Here is a 26,489-nt window from a genome sequence, read left to right as displayed (position 1 = left end):
TGTGAAGTGTGCTGAGAGCAATGGCGCACAGCTGCAGTGCTGTGCGCTACCTTGTTGAAGACAGGACGTCTTCTGCCGCCGATTTTCCGGACCTCTTCTGTCTTCTGGCTCTGTAAGGGGGCCGGCGGCGCGGCTCTGGGACCCATCCATGGCTGGGCCTGTGATCGTCCCTCTGGAGCTAATGTCCAGTAGCCTAAGAAGCCCAATCCACTCTGCACGCAGGTGAGTTCGCTTCTTCTCCCCTTAGTCCCTCGATGCAGTGAGCCTGTTGCCAGCAGGTCTCACTGAAAATAAAAAACCTAAAACTAAACTTTTCACTAAGCAGCTCAGGAGAGCCACCTAGTGTGCACCCTTCTCGTTCGGGCACAAAAATCTAACTGAGGCTTGGAGGAGGGTCATAGGGGGAGGAGCCAGTGCACACCAGGTAGTTCTAAAGCTTTACTTTTGTGCCCAGTCTCCTGCGGAGCCGCTATTCCCCATGGTCCTTACGGAGTCCCCAGCATCCACTTAGGACGTTAGAGAAATATATAATGAGCATGTGGTAAATGAGCTGGTAAACGTTTTCTGTGTTTTTCCTGTCAGATGCTGGGATCTGCTCCTTATAGTCAGTGTAATGTCGGTGGGTGTTTAGTACACGTGTGTCGACATGTCTGTGTGCTCTGCCACAAACGGCTATGGGAATCCCTCTGTCGGCTCCGCCGACTCCTGATGGTACTTGATTCATGAAATTAAGTGTCAGCATGTCAATAGTGGTATGTTTTTCCAAAAGAAAAAACTATATGGTAGACACAGGCGTGTGTGGAGTGACCCTGCCAACACCAACTATCTGCTGGGTAAAAATTAACATCATAATGTGATGCATTTAAAAAAGCTATACCTGTATATATATATATATATATATGGTACGGTTGCATTGATCTGTGGCTCGAGCACAGACGTAGTAATATTTGTGGGGGCGTAATATTAATAATATATATATTTCCCTCAGACCCCTTGGGGTCGTAAACTTTTTATTTTGCCCAGTTACTACTCCCTGTTGTCGACACGAATACTACGTCTTATGTCGACCATAATGTTTCCTGATTAGATCCACAACATCGGCATTCAGTACATGTTTCATACACATTAAGAACGTATTAATGTCACTAGGGACCCTGCTGTTCCTGACAAAAATATATATATATATATATAAGATATGTATATAGATATATGTGTGTATATGTGTATTTAAATGTGTATATTTATACAAAAAATTTATAATGAATGCTGAAGTAAACTTTTCCTTCTCATGTGCTGGTCGCTCAGTTGAATAACTCTAGGTCAGCCGGGACAAGATGGTTCTTTTCCCGCCGTGGATAGAATAAAGTGAGCGTCAACCCCTGTTCTGCACAGGGCCCTGTCACAAAGGATCGTTTACAGGAAGCTAAGTGATATTTTAATTATATGCTTTGATTATACTTGCATTGCATGCGCAGGGTAGAGTGCTTGTATTCAGGAATGGTCGGTTACTTTGTCATCCGATATAATTACCCTGGGGAGAGATGTGATACTCTTTAAGTTGGGTCATATCTAGAACATTGCAGCATATTGCCGTGCGACTACAAGGGATGGAACTCTTGGGTGCGCGGGCCACTTCCATGGCGGTCTCGGCTAGGAGGACATTGTGGATTCACCAAAGGGATGCAAATGCTGACTCCGGAAAGAAGTGGAGTCTCTTCCCCATGAAGGTGAAGCCTGGTTTGGTGATGGCCTTGTTAATATGCTCTCGGCAGGTGCCACGGATAAGTCTACCTTCTTCCCCTGTGTTCCCTCACAACGGTTGGTGACGCATTGTTGTAGGATGCAGTCATTTCGACTGAATAGATAAAGATTCCCCTTTTTCCTTGCAGGTAAAGGAAGGTAAAAAAAGGTAAGAGGTCAGCTGCCTTTTCAGGTTCACAGGAGCAGAAATCATCCGTTGTTTTCTGCCACGTCCACCGAAGGATGTTGGGTCTATCTTGCGGGGGCCCACACCGGTGGGACCATGTCTAAAACTCTTCAGTCAGTCCTCGAAAGGACATGGACCAGTGAGTTAAGGATAGTATCCTTAGGGGGACATACGGGAGTTTCCAGGCGTTCCCCTCACCAATTTTTTCAAATCGACCTTACCGATCCTCCTCATGACAGGGAGGTAGTATGTGACGCAATACAAGAGTGGTGTCAGGATCAGGTCATTGTCCTGCTGTTCCGGTTTAAAAAACAAACTGTTATTCATGCTTTTTCGTGCTCCCGAGGCCGGACGGCTCGGTCAGACAAATCCCAATATTCCTGCTTAAACTTTATGAGGAAATCTCTCATGGCAGGGTTCTCCACTCTGAAAGAGGATGAGGGAGGTCTAGTTACGGTGTCTTCCGCATTAGGCTTCCCTGAGGATTGTTGTTGCCATTTCACCAGGGTGATGGTGGTATGATGGGTTTCCTTCGATAATAAGGAGTCATAATTATTCTGTACTGGATCGCTCTCCGAATTACGGAGAGATCAAGAAGCCAAATGGTGCAAAACGTTGTTTCTCCTTGACAGTTCTTCAACAACAGGACTTGCCAGAATCCCTGTTGGTCCCAACGACGCGGTGGTCAGCTTGGGCAATATTATTAGATGCAGTACTGAGGAGAGTTTATTTGCTTCCAAAAATAAAAAAGGGGAAGCAGACCTGCAACGGTGTCAATCCGTCAATACATTCAGTTGCTGAAAAAGATGGTTGCTGCCTACGAGGCCATTCAGTGAGCAGGTTGTAGGCCTGAGTGTTTAGCGGGACCTATTGGACAAGTGGTCCGGTTCCCACCTGGGATAATCATGGTTTCAAGACCAGTATCTCGCTCCTGGGGTAGCGACGCTATTCTCACCGAGGACAAGGGTCATGTTAGGATACTTGTCGCCTCATTAGCGGTCTAAAGTTAAGGGCCGTTATAACTGTTTTCCACAGACAATAACCGGAGAAGAAATGGCAAAAGCTAGAAAGATTTCCCGCTGGGCGACGAAAACATTTACGCGCTCTATCAGCGATGTTCGTTCCAAGAGTGGACAATCGGGAAGCAGACTTCCTCGGTGGACACGTTCTCCGTCCAGGAGGGTTGAGTCTTCATCAAGCGGTTTTCACAGAAGTGACAAGTCTTTGGAGAATTCCGCAAATAGACAAGATGGCGTCTCGCCTCGACAAGAAACTTCAGAAATATTGTTCCAGGTTGAGGGTCCCTCAAGCGATAGCGGTGGACGCCATAGTGACACCGTGGGTGTTTCGGTCGGTCTATGTGTTCCCTCCACTTCCACTTTTTCCAATGATGTTAAAGATTATGAGAGGAACAAAGGTTCAGGTGATACTCATTGTTCCTGACTGGTCAAGGAGGGCTGGTGTCCGGATCTTCAGCAATTACTCATAGGAGATCCCTGACTTCTTCCTCTGCAAGAGGATCTGTTATAGCAGGGGCCGTGTGTGTTCCGAGACTTACCGCGGTTTCCACTGACGACTTGGAGATGGAACGTCGGATCCCAGTCCGAAAGGGTATTCCCAGTGAAGTCATCCCTACTCTTCTTCAGGCTGAAAAGAAGTAACGTCAAAACATTACCACCATATTTAGAGGAAATTATGTGTCTTGGTGTGAATCCAAGAAAATTCCTACGGAAGAATTCCAGTTGGATCGTTTTCTCCATTCTTTTGTTACAAGATTGTGTGGATGCGATCTTAGGTTGGGCTCGATTAAGGTTCAGATTTCAGCCTTATCGGTTTTCTTCCAAAAAACAATTGGCCTCCTTTCTAGAGTTTAAAACTTTCGTTAAAGGAGTCTTAAACAGCCATCCTCCCTTGGCGCCTCTGTGGCACCATGGGATCTTTACGTGGTGTTGCAGTTCCTGCAATTTCTTTGGTTAAACTTTTCAGTAGGGTTGAGTTGAAATTCCGCACTTGGAAAGTGGTCATGCGGTTGACCTTGGCATCCGCAAGGCGGGTGTCTGAGTTGGCGGCTGGGTCTCACAAGAGCCCTGTTTATTCTTCCATGAAGATAGAGCAGAGTTGAGAACTCGGCACCAGTTTCTGCCAGATGTGGTTTCCTTGGTTTCTCCTGAACCAACCTATTGTGGTGCCGGTGGCTCCTGATGCCTGGGCGACATCGTAGTATCTCGATGTGGTCTAAATTTTGAAAATTTTGTGTTGCCAGATTGGCTCAGATCAGGAAAACGGAGGCTCTGTTTATCCTATATGCTCCAAACAAGATTGGGATTCCTGCTTCCAAGCAGACCATTGCACGCTGGATCTGTAATACGATTAAGCTTGCTCGTTTTACGGCTGGATTGCCATTACCGAAATCAGTGAAGGCCCATTCTACCAGGAAGGTGGGCTCACCCTGGGCGGCTGCCCGAGGGGTATCGATTTTATAGCCTTGCAGAGCAGCCACTTGGTCGGGTTCGAACAATTTTGCAAATATACTACAAGTTTGATACCCTGGCTGATGAGGACCTCTTGTTTGGGCAATCGGTGCTGCAGAGTCATCCGCACTCTCACGCCCGTTTTAGAGCTTTGGTATAGACCCCATGGTCCTTTTGGAGTCCCCAGCATCCTCTAAGACGTATGAGAAAATAGGATTTTAATACCTACCGGTAAATCCTTTTCTCTTAAGAGGGGTACTCACGGAGCGATATTCTAAGCAATCTGACTAGATTGCTTAGAATATCGGCATGATCGCTCCGTGTGTAGCCCCCTCGGCGATAGCGATGCGCGTCCCCGCACATCGCTATCGCTGCTGCTAGATTGGCCTGCATGCAGGCCAATCTAGCGGGTCGCTCACTTCACCCGCTGGGTGAAATGAGCGCCCCCCCCCGTCTCCCTCTGCACGCTCAGCACAGATCGCGCTGTGCTGAGCGGCAGGAGAGATGTGTGCTGAGCGGTTTGCTCAGCACACATCTCTCCAGCATCGGCCCGTGGGTACTGGGCTTTAGTCCGTAGAGGATGCTGGGCGCCCGTCCCAATGCGTACTGTATCTGCAGTTATTGGTTATGGTTACACTCATGTTGTGTTTCTTTTCTGTCAGGCTGTTGCTGACGTTATTCATGCCGTGGCATGCGGTATGTGATTATTGGTCGTGTTTATACACAGGTTGTGTTACATTTTCGGTCAGCATATTGCTGTATATTTTTTCATGCCGTCGGCTGGTGTTCTATTGAATGCCACGTTCTGCGGCATGTTTGAGGTGTGAGCTGGTATGACGCTCACCATGTTTAAACAATAAATTCTTTCCTCAAAATGTCCGTCTCCCTGGGTACAGTTCTATAACTGGAGTCTGGAGGAGGGGCATAGAGGGAGGAGCCAGTTCACACCCATTCAAAGTCTTAAAATGCCCATGTCTCCTGCGGATCCCGTCTATACCCCATGGTCCTTTTGGAGTCCCCAGCATCCTCTACAGACTAAGAGAAAAGGATTTACTGGTAGGTATTAAAATCCTATTTTTAGGTTTATCATGCTCCTCTCAGTATGTGTGCCTGTCTGCATCAATCTGTAGTAAGCTGTGAATGAGGGCTAAAGGGCCCCATACACTACCGTGACATGTCAGACGGACATGTCACGGGCGACAACCCCCGGCAGCCTCCCGGGGGGCAGGGTCGCCCAAAATACATCGTATGCTGTCTTTTTGCATACATCTTGGGCGATCCTGGGCGATCCCAGCCATGCCTGCGGTGTCGGACTAGATTGAATGTGCAGCACATTCAATCTGGAGGATCCAATCCGATGCTCACGGGAACGCGCATCGGATCGAAAACGCCCCCAAAATGCCCAATTTCATCCGATATACCGGGCGGAATGCCTAAAATCGGATGAAATCGGGCATTATCGTCCTAGTGTATGGGGCCCTTTAGTGTGGAGGGGGTGGAGATAACAGCAGGGGGGGGGGGGGAGGGAGGGGGCGTTACAAAAGTTATAGGAAGCCATGCAGCACTAATAGATATTTCCTTATGGAATTTTCAACTTTAAATTACTTTCATTTATTGGTTTGCAATTGCACTGCTTTTAGGCCTAATTTAGAATTGCTGATTAATGTGAAATATGTATTCTTATGCGTAACTAATGCACTATGCATGGCAACAACTTGTGTCCGCTTTTAAAGTTGCAAGTTGCGATCCAGTGCAGATCAGTGGGTGTTAACATAAGAGTGCAGCAATTACTAAAGTGTCATGCCTCATTGTGTAACCGTCTCAGGCATTGCTAGGAAATTACACAATTACAAATTTATAACATTTTCTGTCTTGCCTCATTTGCTATTACCCTTGTTCCTTTGTAGACTGCAAATCACTATTATTGTGAATGCATTGGACAGAAGAACAATGTGAACAGGTGGTCTTAATGGACGTCTCATAACGCTAACACACTGGTTAAAAAAAAGAAACAGAGTTCAGAACTACTGTGAATTACAATGTCCTCATTTACAAACTGCTTTGCATGCTAATGGCACTTTCCTCAATATTTTCTCATAGGCTTTATTACATTAATGGTTGGTATAGGAAAAATAGTAATAATGAATCCTGCATTATCCTAAAGTTATTTCTGTACTGCTTACCGCACAGTGGTGTCCTACACCTACAGTACCACTTTGCCTAATGTTACTTCACCGGTTTCTGCTGTGTCTCTAATATGCAAAAACAGAATGTGAGTAAAATGGTCCTCCTATATACAGTTACTGAATCGCTCCAAACAGATGCAGGCAGCAAGGTATCCACAGACTTTTCATGTTTAAAGAAAGGGATATTCTGCTAGTTCTTGTGGATTTATGCAGTACACATAATAATGCATTAAACATTTGGCATTGTGGCAGAAGATCAACGCAGTTCCTTAATGTTTGCTTGTTGCAGATAAAATACCACCTCTGGTGGTTGCTATTGCTGACCGCCGGAAGCAATAGCCTTTACGGGTGGCATTCGATTCTGGGATATTTCTTCATGCAAAGCCAATTTATCATGGTCCTGATGAGAGTGCCTGCATGAAAAAAATGGTATATTATCAAATTAAAGCTTCTTTTTTCATTTTATCAAATATTCTATTCTCTACTTATTTTATTTTTTGACAACCTTTTTTTTTGTTGAATCTGGAATGGAGTCTGGGCCTTCAGTGCGGGTCCCGATAAGCCAACTCGTACATGTGCTACTTATCACCTAGCTGGCCTGGGAAGCGACAAGACTACTCTTACAGATGCTGGCCTGGGAAGCGACAAGACTACTCTTACAGATGCTGGCCTGGGAAGCGACAAGACTACTCTTACAGATGCTGGCCTGGGAAGCGACAAGACTACTCTTACAGATGCTGGCCTGGGAAGCGACAAGACTACTCTTACAGATGCTGGCCTGGGAAGCGACAAGACTACTCTTACAGATGCTGGCCTGGGAAGCGCCAAAACTACTCTTACAGATGCTGGCCTGGGAAGCGACAAGACTACTCTTACAGATGCTGGCCTGGGAAGCAACAAGACTACTCTTACAGATGCTGGCCTGGGTCCCTGCCCAGGTGACTTTTTCTTAATAAATACCTCTGTCTATTCGATGAACAGCCATAGAATGTCTTCTTTTTGGAGGAGTCCTAGTAATTATACAATTTAGTGTCTTTAATCTGGCATGCCGAATGTAAATTCCTTTATACAGTAACATAAAATGGATATTTCCATGGTATGCAGTTACTATATTGACATTCAGAATGTTGAATTTCAGAATGTCAATATTTCCTGAATGTCTGCAATCAGAATGTCGACATGGACAAAATGTCAACAGTCACATTGTCAAAATCGTAATGTCTACATTTTGAATGTCAACGGTCCATTTTAGTGTTAGGCTGAGGATAGTGTTAGGGTTAGGATTAAGCTGCGGTTAGGGTTAATGTTAGCGGTAGGCTGAGGAAAGTGTTAAGGTTAGGCTGCAGTTAGGGTTAATGCCAGCGGTAGGCTGAGGATAGTGTTAGGGTTAGGCTGCAGTTATGGTTAGTGTTAGGATTAAGCTGCGGTTAGGGTTAATGTTAGTGTTAGGCTGAGGATAGTGTTAGGGTTAGGCTGCAGTTAGGGTTAGTGTTAGGATTAAGCTGCGGTTAGGGTTAATGTTAGTGTTAGGCTGAGGATAGTGTTAGGGTTAGGCTGCAGTTAGGGTTAGTGTTAGGATTAAGCTGCGGTTAGGGTTAATGTTAGGCTGAAGATAGTGTTAGGCTGCAGTTAGGGTTAGTGTTAGGATTAAGCTGCGGTTAGGGTTAAGGTTAGTGTTAGGCTGAGGATAGTGTTAGGGTTAGGCTGCAGTTAGGGTTAGTGTTAGGATTAAGCTGCAGTTAGGGTTAATGTTAGCGGTAGGCTGAGGAAAGTTTTAGGCTGCAGTTAGGGTTAGTGTTATGTTAGGCTGCAGTTAGGGTTAGTGTTAGGATTAAGCTGCAGTTAGGGTTAATGTTAGCAGTAGGCTGAGGATAGTGTTAGGCTGCAGTTATGGTTAGTGTTATGTTAGGATGCAGTTATGCTTAGTGTTATGTTAGGATGCAGTTATGGTTAGTGTTAGGATTAAGCTGCGGTTAGGGTTAATGTTAGTGTTAGGCTGAGGATGGTGTTAGGGTTAGGCTGCAGTTAGGGTTAGTGTTAGGATTAAGCTGCGGTTAGGGTTAATGTTAGTGTTAGGCTGAGGATAGTGTTAGGGTTAGGCTGCAGTTAGGGTTAGTGTTAGGATTAAGCTGCAGTTAGGGTTAATGTTAGCGGTAGGCTGAAGAAAGTGCTAGGCTGCAGTTAGGGTTAGTGTTAGGATTAAGCTGCAGTTAGGGTTAATGTTAGCAGTAGGCTGAGGATAGTGTTAGGCTGCAGTTATGGTTAGTGTTATGTTAGGATGCAGTTATTGTTAGGCGCGGCGGTCTTCGGCCGTGCCCTGACTGAGCAGCGGTCACGGCCGCCGTGCCTCTCTCCTTCCCTGTTCCCCGCACGGCGCCTAGCAATGCCAGGACGCCGTGCGCACGATAGCCGCCGGGTCCCTGGCAACGCAGGACGCCGTGCGTGCAGGGCCGCCGGGTGCATAGCAACGGGGACGCCACAGGTGGACCGCGTTCCCCGTTGCTAAGAATAGTTAATTAGGTTGCTCGTGCAGCAGGGCAGCTGCACGGCAACTAGTAATTAGGGTCTGGGGGCTGGTCCTGCTGGCCCTCCTGTTATTGGCCAGCAGGGCCTTTTTATGTGAGCCAGCACACTGCAGCCCCGCCGGTGATAGCTTCTTGTATGCTGTTCCTGCCTTGCAGAACTCTGTTCCAGTCAGCCGTGTTTGGTGGATCTTGCTCCCTGCCCTTTGGTACTTTGGAGGTCCGAAGCCGGTCCTAGGAATCCTTCTAGTCCTTGCGAACCTGTTTGTCATCTGGGGTTCTCGCCCGGTTTCGTGAGCAGCGGCTTCTGCCGCGTGTTGCGGCCTATGCCGCTTAGTGTTTACTTTACTGTGAATTGGTGCATTTGCAGAGGTTTCCGCTTTCACTGTCCTCCCCGGAACTCGGCGGTGCCGTGTAGGGGAGTGGACAGTGGTTTCTTTGTAGTTCTTTTTCCTTTGGCGGCGTGCCGCACATATGTTTAGTTGTTAGGTAGTTTATAGCCCCTAGCGTGGTTGTTTCAGTTAGAGGTCCCCTTGTTATTACCCTGTCTCAGTTCACGCCTTGTCTCTCTTTAAGACCTGAGGGGGCATCGGAGTTGGGCAGACCTAATCCGCCCTTCAAAGGCGGCTGCCATGGGCCCAAGAAACCATAGTCGTTCAAGCGTGAATTGATAACACGGGTAAGACAACGGAGGTAGGGTGCTAGGGGCTATTTCCTTCCCATTTCCCAATCCCAGCATTCTGTCTTGGTGCTCAGGACTCACTACATAAGATCTCCCCTGTCCTGAGCATCAGGATCGTAACAGTTATGGTTAGTGTTATGTTAGGATGCAGTTATGGTTAGTGTTAGGATTAAGCTGCGGTTAGGGTTAATGTTAGTGTTAGGCTGAGGATAGTGTTAGGGTTAGGCAGCAGTTAGGGTTAGTGTTAGGATTAAGCTGCGGTTAGGGTTAATGTTAGTGTTAGGCTGAGGATAGTGTTAGGGTTAGGCTGCATTTAGGGTTAGTGTTAGGATTAAGCTGCAGTTAGGGTTAATGTTAGCGGTAGGCTGAGGAAAGTGTTAGGCTGCAGTTAGGGTTAGTGTTATGTTAGGCTGCAGTTAGGGTTAGTGTTAGGATTAAGCTGCAGTTAGGGTTAGTTAGCAGTAGGCTGAGGATAGTGTTAGGCTGCAGTTAGGGTTAGTGTTATGTTAGGCTGCAGTTATGGTTAGTGTTATGTTAGGCTGCAGTTATGGTTAGTGTTATGTTAGGCTGCAGTTAGGGTTAGTGTTCAGCTGAGTACATGCTTAGCAATTTATACCCAGCCCGACATCGCCATTGACGGGACCCAGCATGCGGTAAGTGCTTGCACAATTACTGTTGCCGGCTCCGACTGGGGGGGAGCCACGTGACATGCTACATTCCGCCCATGTCAACATTCACAATGATGACATTCAGAACATATCGACATTCTGAGCCACACCTATTTTCATTATGTAGATAAGTGGAAGGGAAATTAATATTTACAATGATATTTCCTAATAAAGAAATGTGCTTTCATGAGGTTTTTTAACATATTCTGAACATACATAGAGTAAATTTCTTCAGTTAAAGATATAAATACACATGTACTGTACATCAACATACTAGTGCAGAGTGACAGAGTCCCCCGACATACACACATTACTCCCAAGATATTATGCTCACTCAAAACTCATGCCAGGTAACATGTTCTCACCCTGTAACATCAGTCCTCACCCTGTCCCTCTGTACCACCTTTCCCCCCATGTAGTACCATCTCCTACTCTCTGCCAGTGGTGTCATTTCCAGGAAGATTGCTGCCTTTGCTATTATCTATGCAGTGTGGTCTCTTCTAGGTTCCGGGTGTGCCAGCGGCACAGCCTGCACCCAGTATAGATACACCATTTCCTTGCAATCAGCTTCTCTAGCCCTACAAACCTTGACAGCCTAAAAGCTCCCCAACTTTCTTCTCCTTTCAGTGATGAGGGATATTGGCACTTCACACAGGATTACATACCCCCCAACATTTTACACATAAAAATCGGTACAAATTAGAACAGGAGGCGTGGCCACAGGTAAAGTGGTGTGGCCACACCCCTTTTCCTATACTTTCAATGGAAGTTTGGAGAGCAAAAATTCGGTACAGACCATAAAAAAAAGGCACTGTACCTGTTAAAAAGGTACAGTTGGAGGGTATGAGTATTATACCACTTAACACCATATGCACCTACTATTCCGGAATTTCAGGAAGCACTCCTGGACTCTGTGAGAGTAAATAAAGGGCCTAAATCAGACCCGATCACTCGCTAGGGGTTTTTTGCACTGCTGCGAGCAGCTAGTCGCCGCCCATAGGGGAGTGTATTTTTGCTTTGCAAATGTGCAATCGCATGTGCAGCCGGGCGGTACAAAAAAGTTTTGTGCAGTTTCTGAGTAGCTCAGAACTTACTCGGCCACTGCGATCACTTCAGCCTGTCCGTGGCCGGAATTGACGTCAGACACCCGCCCTGCAAACGCTTGGACACGCCTGCGTTTTTCCAAACACTCCCAGAAAACGGTCAGTTGACACCCACAAACGTCTTCTTCCTGTCAATCTCCTTGCGATCGGCTGTGCGAACGGATTCTTCGTACAATCCATCGCTGGGCAACGATCCGCTTTGTACTTGTACAACGTGCCTGCGCATTGCGGTGCATACGCATGCGCAGTTCTGACCTGATCGCAGTGCAGCGACAAAATCTAGCGTGCGATCAGGTCGGAATGACCCCCAAAGCCTCACAGGTCTCGCCCATTTGTTTTGTTTGGAGAAGTGGGGGATCCTAAGGTGCAATGCCAAAGTGCGCAGTGAATCATTTAATCAGGGCCTGCCCAATACTCCCACGCGCATAGGTTGCTCCCTCCAGGATTCCCATGAAGCCTAGGTAAAATGTAGGGACATATTCTTAACTCACAGTTGCTATCTTTTTTTCCCAGTTTTAAAAAATGTATCCCTGGAAATGTTTATCTTCAGTTTTCAGTGTGGATCAACTGAGCAATAAAATTCAGATTCCGATCAGCCAATGAACAGGCTACAGCAAGGGCACCAGAACTTGAAGGATGCCACTTAGATGTCCTCTATGTTGTGTAACAGCCACTGGGCTACTGTATGTACTGTCTGGCAGGCACTGAGATGCTATTTGTAATGTATGGTGGTTACTGGAATGCTATTGTGTGGCAGTCACTGAGAAGCACTCTGTACTTTATGTTGGTCACTGGGATGCCATGTGTACTGTATGTTGGTCACTGGGATGCAGTCTGTATTGTATGTTGGTCACTGGAATTATCTTTTTGTTGTTACATTAATCACTGGGATGCTATACTTATATTGTATAGAATCTTTAAGGTAGTGATTTGCACTAATTGCTGCAATCAAATTGTAACAAGGGCTACTGGAGGTTACAGATTACTTGATTTGGTTCTTCTCCTCTGAGCTGTCCTCCACCCTGTGCATTTAATGGCTTCCCTTATACTAGAGCAGCTTAGCCTCAGCTGCCACTTGCAGGCTTTCACCAGAGCTGGCAGTTTAAGGGGACTATTTCAATGAGGTGTTGTTGGTTGTCATGCCTCTCTTTAACTCTCACCATCAGGGCGTGTGTATGGTGTCCTAGGGATGGCCATTAGTGTGGAGTCCATTGCTGGTTGCTATTGGTATTTCTACTGTGTACAGGATCGCAGGTGCACACAGTGACATGCCCCCAAAATGGTCACGACACTCCTGCATTTGAGACCCCCTTACCTCCCCCAGACAGTCCCTGACTGTCAATCATTTTGAGAATAAATCCTCTCTGCGACCGCTGTCACAAGACATAAAAAAAATTGCTCCACTGCGTAGTAAAGTGACGCCCCTTGCCTGCACCTCCACCAATAACAGGGCCAGCCAGCTGTTTAATTAGAACTGCAGGATTTGACAATGTGCCCTGGGCAGCAATATTCTTTACTTATGGACATGTTAAGATGGATTAAGTTGCGGAGGCAGTAAATCCAAGAATCTCCCGCCATTTTAATAAAAAAAGCACTGGGACCGAAGCCCGCCATCGTGTGGGCGGGGCTTGATCCTCAGCACTAACCAGCGCCATTTTCTCCACAGAAGCTGCATGCTGAACTCTGGCTCCCTGGTCTCTCCCCTGCTGAACTTCACAGGCTGGAAAAAAGAGGAGGGGGGCACATTGGCGACGCAGTGAGTGGGAATTGGAATATTATTATATAAAATCTATCTGGTCATAGTTTTCCACAGTGTTATTAAGCGCTGGGTGTGTGCTGGCATACTCTCTCTCTCTGTCTCTCCTAAGGGCCTGGTTGGGGTTTTGTCCCCTTGTAGGTTAATCCCTGTGTGTGTGGGGTGGCGGTACGTGGTGTCGACATGTCTGAAGCGGAAGGCTTCTCCAAGGAGGAGGTGGAGCAAATGAGTGGTGTGTCCCCGTCGGTTGTGCCGACTCTGGAATGGATGGACATGTGGCATATGTTGAATGCAAGTGTGGCATCTTTACATAAAAGGCTTGATAAGGCTGAATTAGGGGGGACATCAGGGGGTCAATCCTCGAATTGGACCGACTCACAGGGCCCGTCGGGGTCTCAAACGCGTCCCTTAACACAAGACACTACTACCGACACGGATTCTGATTCCAGTGTCGACTATGAAGAAGTAAAATTGCACCCTAGGGTGACTAAAACCATTCAGTGTATGATTGTGGCAATAAGGGATGTGTTGCATATTGAGGATGAACCCTCGGTCCCCGACACAAGGGTACACGTTTAAGGAAAAGAAACAGATTATTAATTTTCCCACATCTCATGAATTAAATGATTTCTTTGGAAAAGCTAGGGAGACTCCGGAAAAGAGGCCGCAGATCCCCAAAAGAATTTATATGGCATACCCCTTCCCTAAGCAGGACAGGGAGATTTGGGAATCACCCCCCACTGTGGACAAGGCCCTGACGCGCTTGTCCAAGAAAGTGGCGCTACCGTCTCCTGACACAGCGGCCCTTAAGGACCCTGCAGATCAGAGGCAAGAAACTACCTTAAAGTGTATTTATTCTCATACGGGTGCTGTGCTAAGACCGACAATTGCGTCGGCATGGGTGTGTAGCGCAATTGCAGCTTGGACAGATGAGCTGACAGATCAATTTGAAAATATGGATAAGGATACTATATTCTTAACTCTAGCCCATATTAAAGACGCAGTCTTATTTATGAGGGATGCTCAAAGGGACATTGGACTGCTAGCTTCTAGGGCCAATGCCAGGTCTATCTCGGCGAGAAGATCCTTATGGACTCGCCAATGGACGGGTGATGCGGATTCCAAAAAACATATGCAATTACTACCCTATAAGGGTGAGGTATTGTTTGGGGATGGGCTGACGGACCTGGTTTCCACAGCTACAGCAGGTAAATCAAATTTTTTACCATATATTCCCCAACAGCAAAAGAAAGTAACACCCTATCAGATGCAGTCCTTTCGGTCGCACAAGTCCAGAAGAGGTCGGGGATCCTCTTTCCTCGCCAGAGGTAAGGGCAGAGGCAAAAGAGCACCTGCTTCGGCAGGTGCCCAGGACCAAAAGTCCTCCCCGGCTGCTCCAATACCCACAGCATGACGCTGGGGCTCCCCTGAGGGAGTCCGCACCGGTGGGGGCACGTCTTCGACTTTTCAGTCAGGCCTGGGTCAGATCAGACCTGAATCCCTGGGTGTTGGAAATAGTTTCCCAGGGTTACAAACTGGAATTCGAGGAGGTGCTCCCGCGCCGATTTTTCAAATAGGCCCTATCAGCTTCCACATCGGAAAGGGATGTTGTGTTAGCCGCAATTCAAACACTGTGTATACAGCAAGTGATAACCAAGGTTCCCCTGCACCAGCAGGGAAGAGGTTACTACTCAACCCTATTTGTGGTCCCGAAACCGGACGGTTCGGTCAGACCTATTTTGAATCTGAAATCCCTAAACCTGTACATAAAAAGATTCAAATTCAAAATGGAATCACTCAGAGCGATAATAGCCAACATGGAGGAGGGGGAGTTTATGGTGTCTCTGGACATAAAGGATGCGTACCTTCATGTCCGCATATATGCCCCCCATCAGGAATACCTGAGATTCGCTGTACAGGATTGTCATTACCAATTTCAGACGTTGCCGTTTGGACTTTCCACGGCCCCGAGGATTTTCACCAAGATAATGGCGGAAATGATGGTGGTCCTGCGCAAGCATGGAGTCACAATTATCCCATACTTGGACGTTCTCCTGATAAAAGCGAGATCAGGGAGAAATTGCTGAGCAGTGTGGCACTCTCTCTGAGAGTGCTCCAGCAACACGGTTGGATTCTAAATCTACCGAAGTCACAGTTGATTCCGACAACTCGACTACCGTTCCTAGGTATGATACTGGATACGGAACAAATTAAGGTCTTCCTCCCAATAGAGAAAGCCCAGGACATCCAGAACATGGTCAGAGACCTGCTAAAACCGAAAAGGGTTTCAGTTCACCAATGCACTCGAGTTCTGGGAAAAATGGTGGCGGCCTACGAGGCCATTCCCTTCGGAAGGTTCCATGCAAGGACTTTTCAATGGGACCTTCTGGACAAGTGGTCCGGGTCCCATCTGCACTTACATCGGAAAATAACTCTGTCCCCAGGGGCCAGAGTGTCTCTCCTGTGGTGGTTGCAAAGTGCTCACCTGCTGGAGGGTCGCCGGTTCGGAATTCAGGACTGGATCCTGGTTACCACGGACGCGAGCCTCCGAGGATGGGGAGCGGTCACACAAGGAAAAAACTTTCAGGGACTTTGGTCAGACCAGGAGTCCTGTCTACACATCAATGTGTTGGAACTCAGGGCCATTTACAACGGCCTTCGACAAGCGGAGAGTCTTCTTCGAAACCTACCGGTTCTGATTCAATCAGACAATGTCACAGCAGTGGCTCATGTGAACCGCCAAGGCGGGACAAGAAGCAGAGTCGCGATGGCGGAAGCCACCAGGATTCTTCGCTGGGCGGAAAATCATGTAAGCGCTCTGTCGGCTGTCTTCATTCCGGGAGTGGACAACTGGGAAGCAGACTTCCTCAGCAGACACGATCTCCATCCAGGAGAGTGGTGACTTCATCAAGAAGTCTTTGCAGACATAACACGTCTTTGGGGAACTCCTCAAATAGACATGATGGCGTCACGCCTCAACAAAAAGCTTTGGAGGTATTGTGCCAGGTCTCGGGACCCTCAGGCAGTGGCAGTAGACACTCTGATAACACCGTGGCTGTTCAAATCGGTGTACGTGTTTCCACCTCTTCCTCTCATCACAAAAGTGTTGAGGATCATAATGCAAAAAAGAGTACAGACGATACTCGTTGTCCCAGAATGGCCTCAAAGGGCCTGGTACTCAGATCTACAAGAGATGCTCACAGGAGATCCCTGGCTTCTTCCTCTGAGGGAAGACCTGTTGCAACAGGGGCCCTGTGTATTTCAGGACTTACCGCGGTTACGTTTGACAGCATGGCGGTTGAACGCCGAATCCTAGCGAAAAATAAGAATTTACTTACCGATAATTCTATTTCTCGGAGTCCGTAGTGGATGCTGGGGTTCCTGAAAGGACCATGGGGAATAGCGGCTCCGCAGGAGACAGGGCACAAAAAGTAAAGCTTTAGGATCAGGTGGTGTGCACTGGCTCCTCCCCCTATGACCCTCCTCCAAGCCTCAGTTAGGATACTGTGCCCGGACGAGCGTACACAATAAGGAAGGATTTATGAATCCCGGGTAAGACTCATACCAGCCACACCAATCACACTGTACAACCTGTGATCTGAACCCAGTTAACAGTATGATAACAGCGGAGCCTCTGAAAGATGGCTCACAACAATAATAACCCGATTTTTGTAACTATGTACAAGTATTGCAGATAATCCGCACTTGGGATGGGCGCCCAGCATCCACTACGGACTCCGAGAAATAGAATTATCGGTAAGTAAATTCTTATTTTCTCTATCGTCCTAGTGGATGCTGGGGTTCCTGAAAGGACCATGGGGATTATACCAAAGCTCCCAAACGGGCGGGAGAGTGCGGATGACTCTGCAGCACCGAATGAGAGAACTCCAGGTCCTCCTTAGCCAGGTTATCAAATTTGTAGGATTTTACAAACGTGTTTGCCCCTGACTAAATAGCCGCTCGGCAAGTTGTAAAGCCGAGACCCCTCGGGCAGCCGCCCAAGATGAGCCCACCTTCCTTGTGGAATGGGCATTTACATATTTTGGCTGTGGCAGGCCTGCCACAGAATGTGCAAGCTGAATTGTATTACACATCCAACTAGCAAAAGTCTGCTTAGAAGCAAGAGCACCCAGTTTGTTGGGTGCATACAGGATAACAGCAAGTCAGTTTTCCTGACTCCAGCCGTCCTGGAACCTATATTTTCAGGGCCCTGACCACATCTAGCAACTTGGAGTCCTCCAAGTCCCTAGTAGGCGCAAGACACCACAATAAGCTGGTTCAGGTGAAACACTGACACCACCTTAGGGAGAGAACTGGGGACGAGTCCGCAGCTCTGCCCTGTCCGAATGGACAAACAGATATGGGCTTTTTTGAGAAAAAAACCACCAATTTGACACTCGCCTGGTCCAGGCCAGGTCCAAGAGCATGTTCACTTTTCATGTGAGATGCTTCAAATCCACAGATTTGACTGGTTTTAAACCAATGTGTTTTGAGGAATCCCAGAACTACGTTGAGATCCCACAGTGCCACTGGAGGCACAAAAGGGGGTTGTATATGCAATACTCCCTTGACAAACTTCTGGACTTCAGGAACTGAAGCCAATTCTTTTTGGAAGAAAAATCGACAGGGCCGAAATTTGAACCTTAATGGACCCCAATTTGAGGCCCATAGACACTCCTGTTTGCAGGAAATGCAGGAATCGACCGAGTTGAAATTTCTTCGTGGGGCCTTCCTGGCCTCACACCACGCAACATATTTTCGCCACATGTGGTGATAATGTTGTGCGGTCACCTCCTTTCTGGCTTTGACCAGGGTAGGAATGACCTCTTCCTGAATGCCTTTTCCCTTAGGATCCGGCGTTCCACCGCCATGCCGTCAAACGCAGCTGCGGTAAGTCTTGGAACAGACATGGTACTTGCTGAAACAAGTCCCTTCTTAGCGGCAGAGGCCATAAGTCCTCTGTGAGCATCTCTTGAAGTTCCGGGTACCAAGTCCTTCTTGGCCAATCCGGAGCCATGAGTATAGTTCTTACTCCTCTACGTCTTATAATTCTCAGTACCTTAGGTATGAAAAGCAGAGGATGGAACACATACACCGACTGGTACACCCACGGTGTTACCAGAACGTCCACAGCTATTGCCTGAGGGTCTCTTAACCTGGCGCAATACCTGTCCCGTTTTTTGTTCAGACGGGACGCCATCATGTCCACCTTTGGTAATTCCCAACGGTTTACAATCATGTGGAAAACTTCCCCATGAAGTTCCCACTCTGCCGGGTGGAGGTCGTGCCTACTGAGGAAGTCTGCTTCCCAGTTTCCATTCCCGAAATTAAACACTGCTGACAGTGCTATCACATGATTTTCCGCCCAGCGAAAAGTCCTTGCAGTTTTTGCCACTGCCCTCCTGCTTCTTGTGCCGCCCTGTCTATTTACGTGGGCGACTGCCGTGATGTTTTATCCCACTGGATCAATACCGGCTGACCTTGAAGCAGAGGTCTTGCTAAGCTTAGAGCATTATAAATTTACCCTTAGCTATATTTATGTGGAGAAAAGTCTCCAGACTTGATCACACTCCCTGGAAATTTTTTCCTTGTGTGACTGCTCCCCAGCCTCTCGGGCTGGCCTCCGTGGTCACCAACATCCAAAACTGAATGCCGAATCTGCGGCCCTCTAGAAGATGAGCACTCTGTAACCACCACAGGAGAGACACCCTTGTCCTTGGATATAGGGTTATCCGCTGATGCATCTGAAGATGCGATCCGGACCATTTGTCCAGCAGATCCCACTGAAAAGTTCTTGCATGAAATCTGCCGACTGGAATTGCTTCGAAGGAAGTCACCATTTTTTTACCATGGCCCTTGTGCAATGATGCACTGATTTTAGGAGGTTCCTGACTAGCTCGGATAACTCCCTGGCTTTCTCTTCCGGGAGAAACACCTTTTTCTGGACTGTGTCCAGAATCATCCCTAAGCACAGGAGACTTGTTGTCGGGATCAGCTGCGATTTTGGAATATTTAGAATCCACCCCTGCTGTTGTAACAGTATCCGAGATAGTGCTACTCCGACCTCCAACTGTTCCCTGGACTTTGCCCTTATCAGGAGATCGTCCAAGTAAGGGATAATTAAGACGCCTTTTCTTCGAAGAAGAACCATCATTTCGGCCATTACCTTGGTAAAGACCCGGGGTGCCGTGGACAATCCAAACGGCAGCGTCTGAAACTGATAGTGACAGTTCTGTACCACGAACCTGAGGTACCCTTAGTGATAAGGGCAAATTTGGGACATGGAGGTAAGCATCCCTGATGTCTCGGGACACCATATAGTCCCCTTCTTCCCGGTTCGTTATCACTGCTCTGAGTGACTCCATCTTGATTTGAACCTTTGTAAGTGTTCAAATTTTTTTAGATTTAGAATAGGTCTCACCTAGCCTTCTGGCTTCAGTACCACAATATAGTGTGGAATAATACCCCTTTTCTTGTTGTAGGAGGGGTAATTTAATTATCACCTGCTGGGAATACAGCTCGTGAATTTTTTCCCATACTGCCTCCTTGTCGGAGGGAGACCTTGGTAAAGCAGACTTCAGGAGCCTGCGCAGGGGAAACGTCTCGACATTCCAATCTGTACCCCTGGGATACTACTTGTAGGATCCAGGGGTCCTGTACGGTCTCAGCGTCATGCTGAGAGCTTGTCAGAAGCGGTGGAACGCTTCTGTTCCTGGGAATGGGCTGCCTGCTGCAGTCTTCTTCCCTTTCCTCTATCCCTGGGCAGATATAACTCTTATAGGGACGAAAGGACTGAAGCTGAAAAGACGATGTCTTTTTCTGCAGAGATGTGACTTAGGGTAAAAAACGGTGGATTTTCCAGCAGTTGCCGTGGCCACCAGGTCCGATGGACCGACCCCAAATAACTCCTCTTCCTTTATACGGCAATACACCTTTGTGCCGTTTGGAATCTGCATCACCTGACCACTGTCGTGTCCATAAACATCTTCTGGCAGATATGGACATCGCACTTACTCTTGATGCCAGAGTGCAAATATCCCTCTGTGCATCTCGCATATATAGAAATGCATCCTTTAAATGCTCTATAGTCAATAAAATACTGTCCCTGTCAAGGGTATCAATATTTTTAGTCAGGGAATCCGACCAAGCCACCCCAGCTCTGCACATCCAGGCTGAGGCGATCGCTGGTCGCAGTATAACACCAGTATGTGTGTATATACTTTTTATGATATTTTCCAGCCTCCTGTCAGCTGGCTCCTTGAGGACGGCCCTATCTATAGACGGTACCGCCACTTGTTCTGATAAGCGTGTGAGCGCCTTATCCACCCTAAGGGGTGTTTCCCAACGCGCCCTAACTTCTGGCGGGAAAGGGTATACCGCCCATATTTTCTATCGGGGGGAACCCACGCATCATCACACACTTCATTTAATTTATCTGATTCAGGAAAAACTACGGTAGTTTTTTCACATCCCACATAATACCCTCTTTTGTGGTACTTGTAGTATCAGAAATATGTAACACCTCCTTCATTGCCCTTAACGTGTGGCCCTAATAAGGAATACGTTTGTTTATTCACCGTCGACACTGGATTCAGTGTCCCTGTCTGTGTCTGTGTCGACCGACTAAAGTAAACGGGCGTTTTAAAACCCCTGACGGTGTTTTTGAGACGTCTGGACCGGTACTAATTGTTTGTCGGCCGTCTCATGTCGTCAACCGACCTTGCCGCGTGTTGACATTATCACGTAATTCCCTAAATAAGCCATCCATTCCGGTGTCGACTCCCTAGAGAGTGACATCACCATTACAGGCAATTGCTCCGCCTCCTCACCAACATCGTCCTCATACATGTCGACACACACGTACCGACACACAGCACACACACAGGGAATGCTCTGATAGAGGACAGGACCTACTAGCCCTTTGGAGAGACAGAGGGAGAGTTTGCCAGCACACACCAAAAACGCTATAATTATATAGGGACAACCTTATATAAGTGTTTTCCCTTATAGCATCTTTTTTATATATTTCTAACGCCAAATTAGTGCCCCCCCTCTCTGTTTTAACCCTGTTTCTGTAGTGCAGTGCAGGGGAGAGCCTGGGAGCCTTCCCTCCAGCCTTTCTGTGAGGGAAAATGGCGCTGTGTGCTGAGGAGATAGGCCCCGCCCCTTTTTCGGCGGCCTCGTCTCCCGCTCTTAACGGATTCTGGCAGGGGTTAAATATCTCCATAGAGCCCCCGGAGGCTATATGTGAGGTATTTTTAGCCAAAAATAGGTTTTCATTGCCTCCCAGGGCGCCCCCCTCCCAGCGCCCTGCACCCTCAGTGACTGCCGTGTGAAGTGTGCTGAGAGGAAATGGCGCACAGCTGCAGTGCTGTGCGCTACCTTAAGAAGACTGAGGAGTCTTCATGCCGCCGATTCTGGACCTTCTTCTTGTTTCAGCATCTGCAAGGGGGCCGGCGGCGAGGCTCCGGTGACCATCCAGGCTGTACCTGTGATCGTCCCTCTGGAGCTAATGTCCAGTAGCCAAAGAAGCCAATCCATCCTGCACGCAGGTGAGTTCACTTCTTCTCCCCTAAGTCCCTCGTTGCAGTGATCCTGTTGCCAGCAGGACTCACTGTAAAATAAAAAACCTAAGCTAAACTTTTCTAAGCAGCTCTTTAGGAGAGCCACCTAGATTGCACCCTTCTCGGCCGGGCACAAAAATCTAACTGAGGCTTGGAGGAGGGTCATAGGGGGAGGAGCCAGTGCACACCACCTGATCCTAAAGCTTTACTTTTTGTGCCCTGTCTCCTGCGGAGCCGCTATTCCCCATGGTCCTTTCAGGAACCCCAGCATCCACTAGGACGATAGAGAAAAGGGGATTCCGGAAGAGGTCATCCCTACTTTAATAAAGGCTAGGAAGGAGGTGACGGTTAAGCATTATCACCGTATCTGGCGAAAGTATGTGTCTTGGTGTGAGACCAAGAATGCACCTACGGAAGATTTTCATCTGGGTCGTTTTCTCCACTTCCTACAGACAGGAGTGGATATGGGCCTGAAATTAGGCTCTGTTAAGGTTCAGATTTCGGCCCTCTCGATTTTCTTTCAGAAGGAATTGGCTTCTCTTCCAGAAGTCCAGACGTTTGTAAAGGGAGTGCTACACATCCAGCCTCCTTTTGTGCCTCCAGTGGCACCGTGGGACCTCAACGTGGTGTTGCAGTTCCTAAAATCACACTGGTTTGAACCACTTAACAAGGTTGAGTTGAAATTTCTTACTTGGAAGGTGGTCATGTTGTTGGCCTTGGCATCAGCAAGGCGAGTATCAGAATTGGCGGCTTTGTCACACAAAAGCCCCTACTTGATTTTTCATGTTGATCGAGCTGAATTGAGGACACGTCCGCGATTTTTGCCTAAGGTGGTTTCTTCATTCCATGTGAATCAACCTATTGTGGTGCCTGTGGCTACAAGTGACCTGGAGGATTCCAGATCCCTGGGCGTAGTCAGGGCCTTAAAGATTTAGGTAGCCAGGACGGCTCGAATTAGGAAAACAGAAGCTCTGTTTGTCCTGTATGCGGCCAATAAGATTGGAGCTCCTGCTTCTTAGCAGACTATTGCTCGCTGGATCTGTAATACGATTCAGCAGGCTCACTCTACGGCTGGATTGCCAGTACCGAATTCGGTTACGGCCCATTCCACTAGGAAGGTGGGCTCTTCTTGGGCGGCTGCCCGAGGCGTTTCGGCATTACAACTTTGCCGAGCGGCGACTTGGTCGGGGTCAAACACTTTTGCTAAATTCTACAAGTTTGATACCCTGGCTGATGAGGACCTAGCGTTTGCTCAGTCGGTGCTGCAGAGTCATACGCACTCTCCCGCCCGATTGGATGCTTTGGTATAAACCCCATGGTCCTTACGGAGTCCCCAGCATCCTCTAGGACGTAAGAGAAAATAAGATTTTAAACCCACCGGTAAATCTATTTCTCCTAGTCCGTAGAGGATGCTGGGCGCCCGTCCCAGTGCGGAAACTCTGCAAGACTTGTATATAGTTGTTGCTTACATAAGGGTTATGTTACAGTTAAAATCGGTCTTGGACCGTTACTGTTGTTGTTCATACGGTTAACTGGTTATGTATGATCGAGGTTACATGGTATGATTGGTGTGGGCTGGTATGAATCTTGCCCTTGGATTTCTAAATCCTGCCTTGTATTGTCCATCTCCTCTGGGCACAGTTCTCTAACTGAGGTCTGGAGGAGGGGCATAGAGGGAGGAGCCAGTGCACACCCATAGTCAAAGTTCTTTTTAGGTGCCCTATCTCCTGTGGATCCCGTCTATACCCCATGGTCCTTACGGAGTCCCCAGCATCCTCTACGGACTAGGAGAAATAGCTTTACCGGTAGGTTTAAAATCTTATTTTTGCTGCTGCTGCGATCAGCTAGTACACGCCTATGGGGGAGTGTATTTTAGCTTAGCAAGGCAGCGATCGCTTGTGCAGCCCTGCTAAGCTAAAAAAATTCAAGCAGAAGTTGACCAGTCCTATACCTACTTACCCTGTGCGACGATCCCTGCGATGCTGAAGCCGCCTCTGATGTCAGACATCCGCCCTCTGTTGTTCTGGACACGCCTGCGTTTTCCAATCTACTCCCCGAAAACGGCAGCCAACGGTCCGGATCCACCCTGGAACGCCTTCTACCTGTCAATCTTCTTTGCGGTCAGCTCTGCAACCGCTTCCTTCAGTAGACGCGACGTAACCCGGCGACCCCTGCAGCGATAAACTGCTGCGTGCGAACGGGGTGGAATGACCCCCACAGTGCGGTCTGAGTTGCTAAAGGACATTTAACGTGTTCCATCCCAACCCAGAGAAGCAACTAATAACTATATTTTAGTTTGGACATCAGAGGACAGCCACGGTTTTGGTAATATTTAATTTATAATTTCTAGGTGATAGATAGATAGATAGATAGATAGATAGATAGATAGATAGATAGATAGATAGATAGAAAAAGGGGTCATATGAAGGTACTACAGCTGGTAAATGCCACATGCAATTATTAAAACTGCTGGCTTAGCATATATTGCATAATAAGACAGCTAGAAATTATAAATTAAATATTACCAAAATTGAGGCTGTCCTGTGGGGTTTGGTATGATATCCCGCCGCATGGGATGCCGATTGTCAGTATACCAACATCGGCATCCCAAGTGGTGTAATACTGACAGGGGAAAGAGCGCAACAAAGCCCCTTGCAGGCTCACTGCGCTCGCCACACTGCGGGCTTAGTGGCGAGCTACACTCTCCACAGGTTCTATTCTCCCTCTATGGGTGTCGTAGACACCCATAGAGGGGGGGGGGGGAATACCTACCTCGCCGGTATACCGGCTGCAGTATGGTGCATACCTCCCAACATGACCCTCTCCAGGAGGTACACAATGCTCTGCTTCTGGACTTTTCTCTTAACGTATAATTGCTGGCACCTGTTTTGAACAGGTTACTGGATAAGAAAGGTGTTTCAGCACAGGTGATGGCAATCATACATTAAGAGAAAAGTCCAGGAGCAGAGCATTGTGTCCCTCCTGGAGAGGGTCATGTTGGGAGGTATGTGGTGCCCCCGTTGGGATCCCGAGATCTGTATTGTGACAGCTGGAATCCCGACAAGTGGTATGCTAACCGCATACCTATCTACTGTATATATGTTTTAGTAGTACAGGTGTCAACTTACTGCTGTCTGTATGCCACCCACATTATTAGTAAAAGAGTACCAATCTTATTTAGTGCTCATTTTTTGGGTAAAACTCTGCAAATGATTAAAATTATTATTTTAATTATCCAACAAAACCGGCATAAATGATCTCTGAAACAAATACAGAAAAAGATATATACAATTATATTATATTTCATTCTCTCCATTTAGAGAGACACAGGCCAGGACACACTTCATTTAGTCCTAAAGGCGCAATGTACCTGTATAATCCGTGTATCCAAATGTCAGCAAGTAGCCAAATTATACAACCCTCCGGGGCACAAAAGGTTAATGTCTAGGGCCGGCTTCCTCCATACAGCGAGCAACGTCGCCCGGGAGACCGGGTAACAACAAGCCGCAGCATGGAGGGTGCCGGGGAGGACCGGGAGCCCAGTAAGTCACGTTGCCATGTCCTACAAATGCCAGCATTGCTCCATGTCACACACAGCCAGGGATAGTTACACAGGGACGCACAGTACTAGGCAGCATCACCCGAGGGCGAGCTGGGACAAACAACCTGACATCATCTGGCTGGAAGTGATCAGACAGGTCCCATCCCGGGCACACGAACATCCTGCCTGGGCCAGAGGCACATGTAACGCCACAATTTGGGTCTGGCTCGGTAATGCACTAAATCTGCCAGTTGTATGTTAATTATTAAGAGAGCAGATGTGTTTTCATTAAGTGCTAAAGTAATGTGTTGGTTATTTTGTAAAATATATATAGATAGGGGTGGTCTTCTGTTTGCCCGACCAGCATCCCGGCGCCGGGAGCCCGACCGCCGGCCAGCCGTAGTGAACCGGGTGGTCTTCTGTTTGCCGGCGGTCGGGCTCCCGGCGCTCAGTATACCGGCGCCGGGAGCCCGACAGCCGGCATACCGACACTTATTTTCCCTCGTGGGGGTCCACGACCCCCATAGAGGGAGAATAAAATAGTGTGGCGCACGTAGCGCGGCGAGCGCAGCGAGCCCGCAAGGGGCTCATTTGCACTCGCCAAGCTGTCGGTAAGCCGGCGGTCGGGCTCCCGGCGCCGGGATGCTGGTCGCCGGGAGCCCGACCGCCGGCCAGCCGTAGTGAACCCATAGATAGCTGTCCTAATTTAATACATTTGACATTGATAATATTTTACAATAATTTCAAGGGACACCGCTGCTGTGCTAAGTGCATTTATGCTGCATTTTACAATTGACTGGTTTTTGTATGGCGCCGTCACTCTGACTATGTTGGTGCATTCTGTCCTGTGCTGCGCTGCCTCTTATCATCAGCTGGCAGAGTGGGTACCTGGTATTTTCTCTTATGTCCCAGAGGATGCTGGGGTCCATATTAGTACCATGGGGTATAGACGGGTCCACCAGGAGCCATTGGCACCTTAAGAGTTTAATAGTGTGGGCTGGCTCCTCCCTCTATGCCCCTCCTACCAGACTCAGTTTAGAAAATGTGCCCGGAGGAGCCGGTCACAGCT

At 47.9% G+C, this 26,489-nt stretch overlaps 1 protein-coding gene and 1 long non-coding RNA gene across 3 annotated transcripts in view; one reads left to right on the top strand and one right to left on the bottom strand.

The window, feature by feature from the left end:
• Positions 1-6,487: 6,487 nt before the first annotated feature.
• Positions 6,488-25,836, bottom strand: LOC134909309 (uncharacterized). The gene is made up of 2 exons (XR_010175886.1): positions 25,250-25,836; positions 6,488-6,997 (listed from the first exon to the last, which is right to left on the bottom strand). It is a non-coding gene; the product is annotated as an uncharacterized LOC134909309 (long non-coding RNA).
• ERICH6 (glutamate rich 6) overlaps positions 25,338-26,489 on the top strand; it is a 310,623-nt gene continuing 309,471 nt past the window's right edge. Inside the window, exon 1 of one of the 2 annotated variants that reach the window (XM_063916045.1) lies at positions 25,338-25,421. In XM_063916045.1, the coding sequence (XP_063772115.1) occupies positions 25,391-25,421 (31 nt within the window). In that variant the 5' untranslated portion in view covers positions 25,338-25,390. Of the gene's footprint in view, positions 25,651-26,489 lie in introns of both variants that reach the window. The other variant, XM_063916044.1, reaches the window with a different exon arrangement.

Source organism: Pseudophryne corroboree, chromosome 4 (assembly GCF_028390025.1).
Source record: "Pseudophryne corroboree isolate aPseCor3 chromosome 4, aPseCor3.hap2, whole genome shotgun sequence".
Lineage (NCBI taxonomy): Eukaryota > Metazoa > Chordata > Amphibia > Anura > Myobatrachidae > Pseudophryne > Pseudophryne corroboree.
The sequence above is the reverse complement of the archived record's forward strand: the minus strand, read 5'-3'. Positions and strand labels throughout refer to the sequence as shown.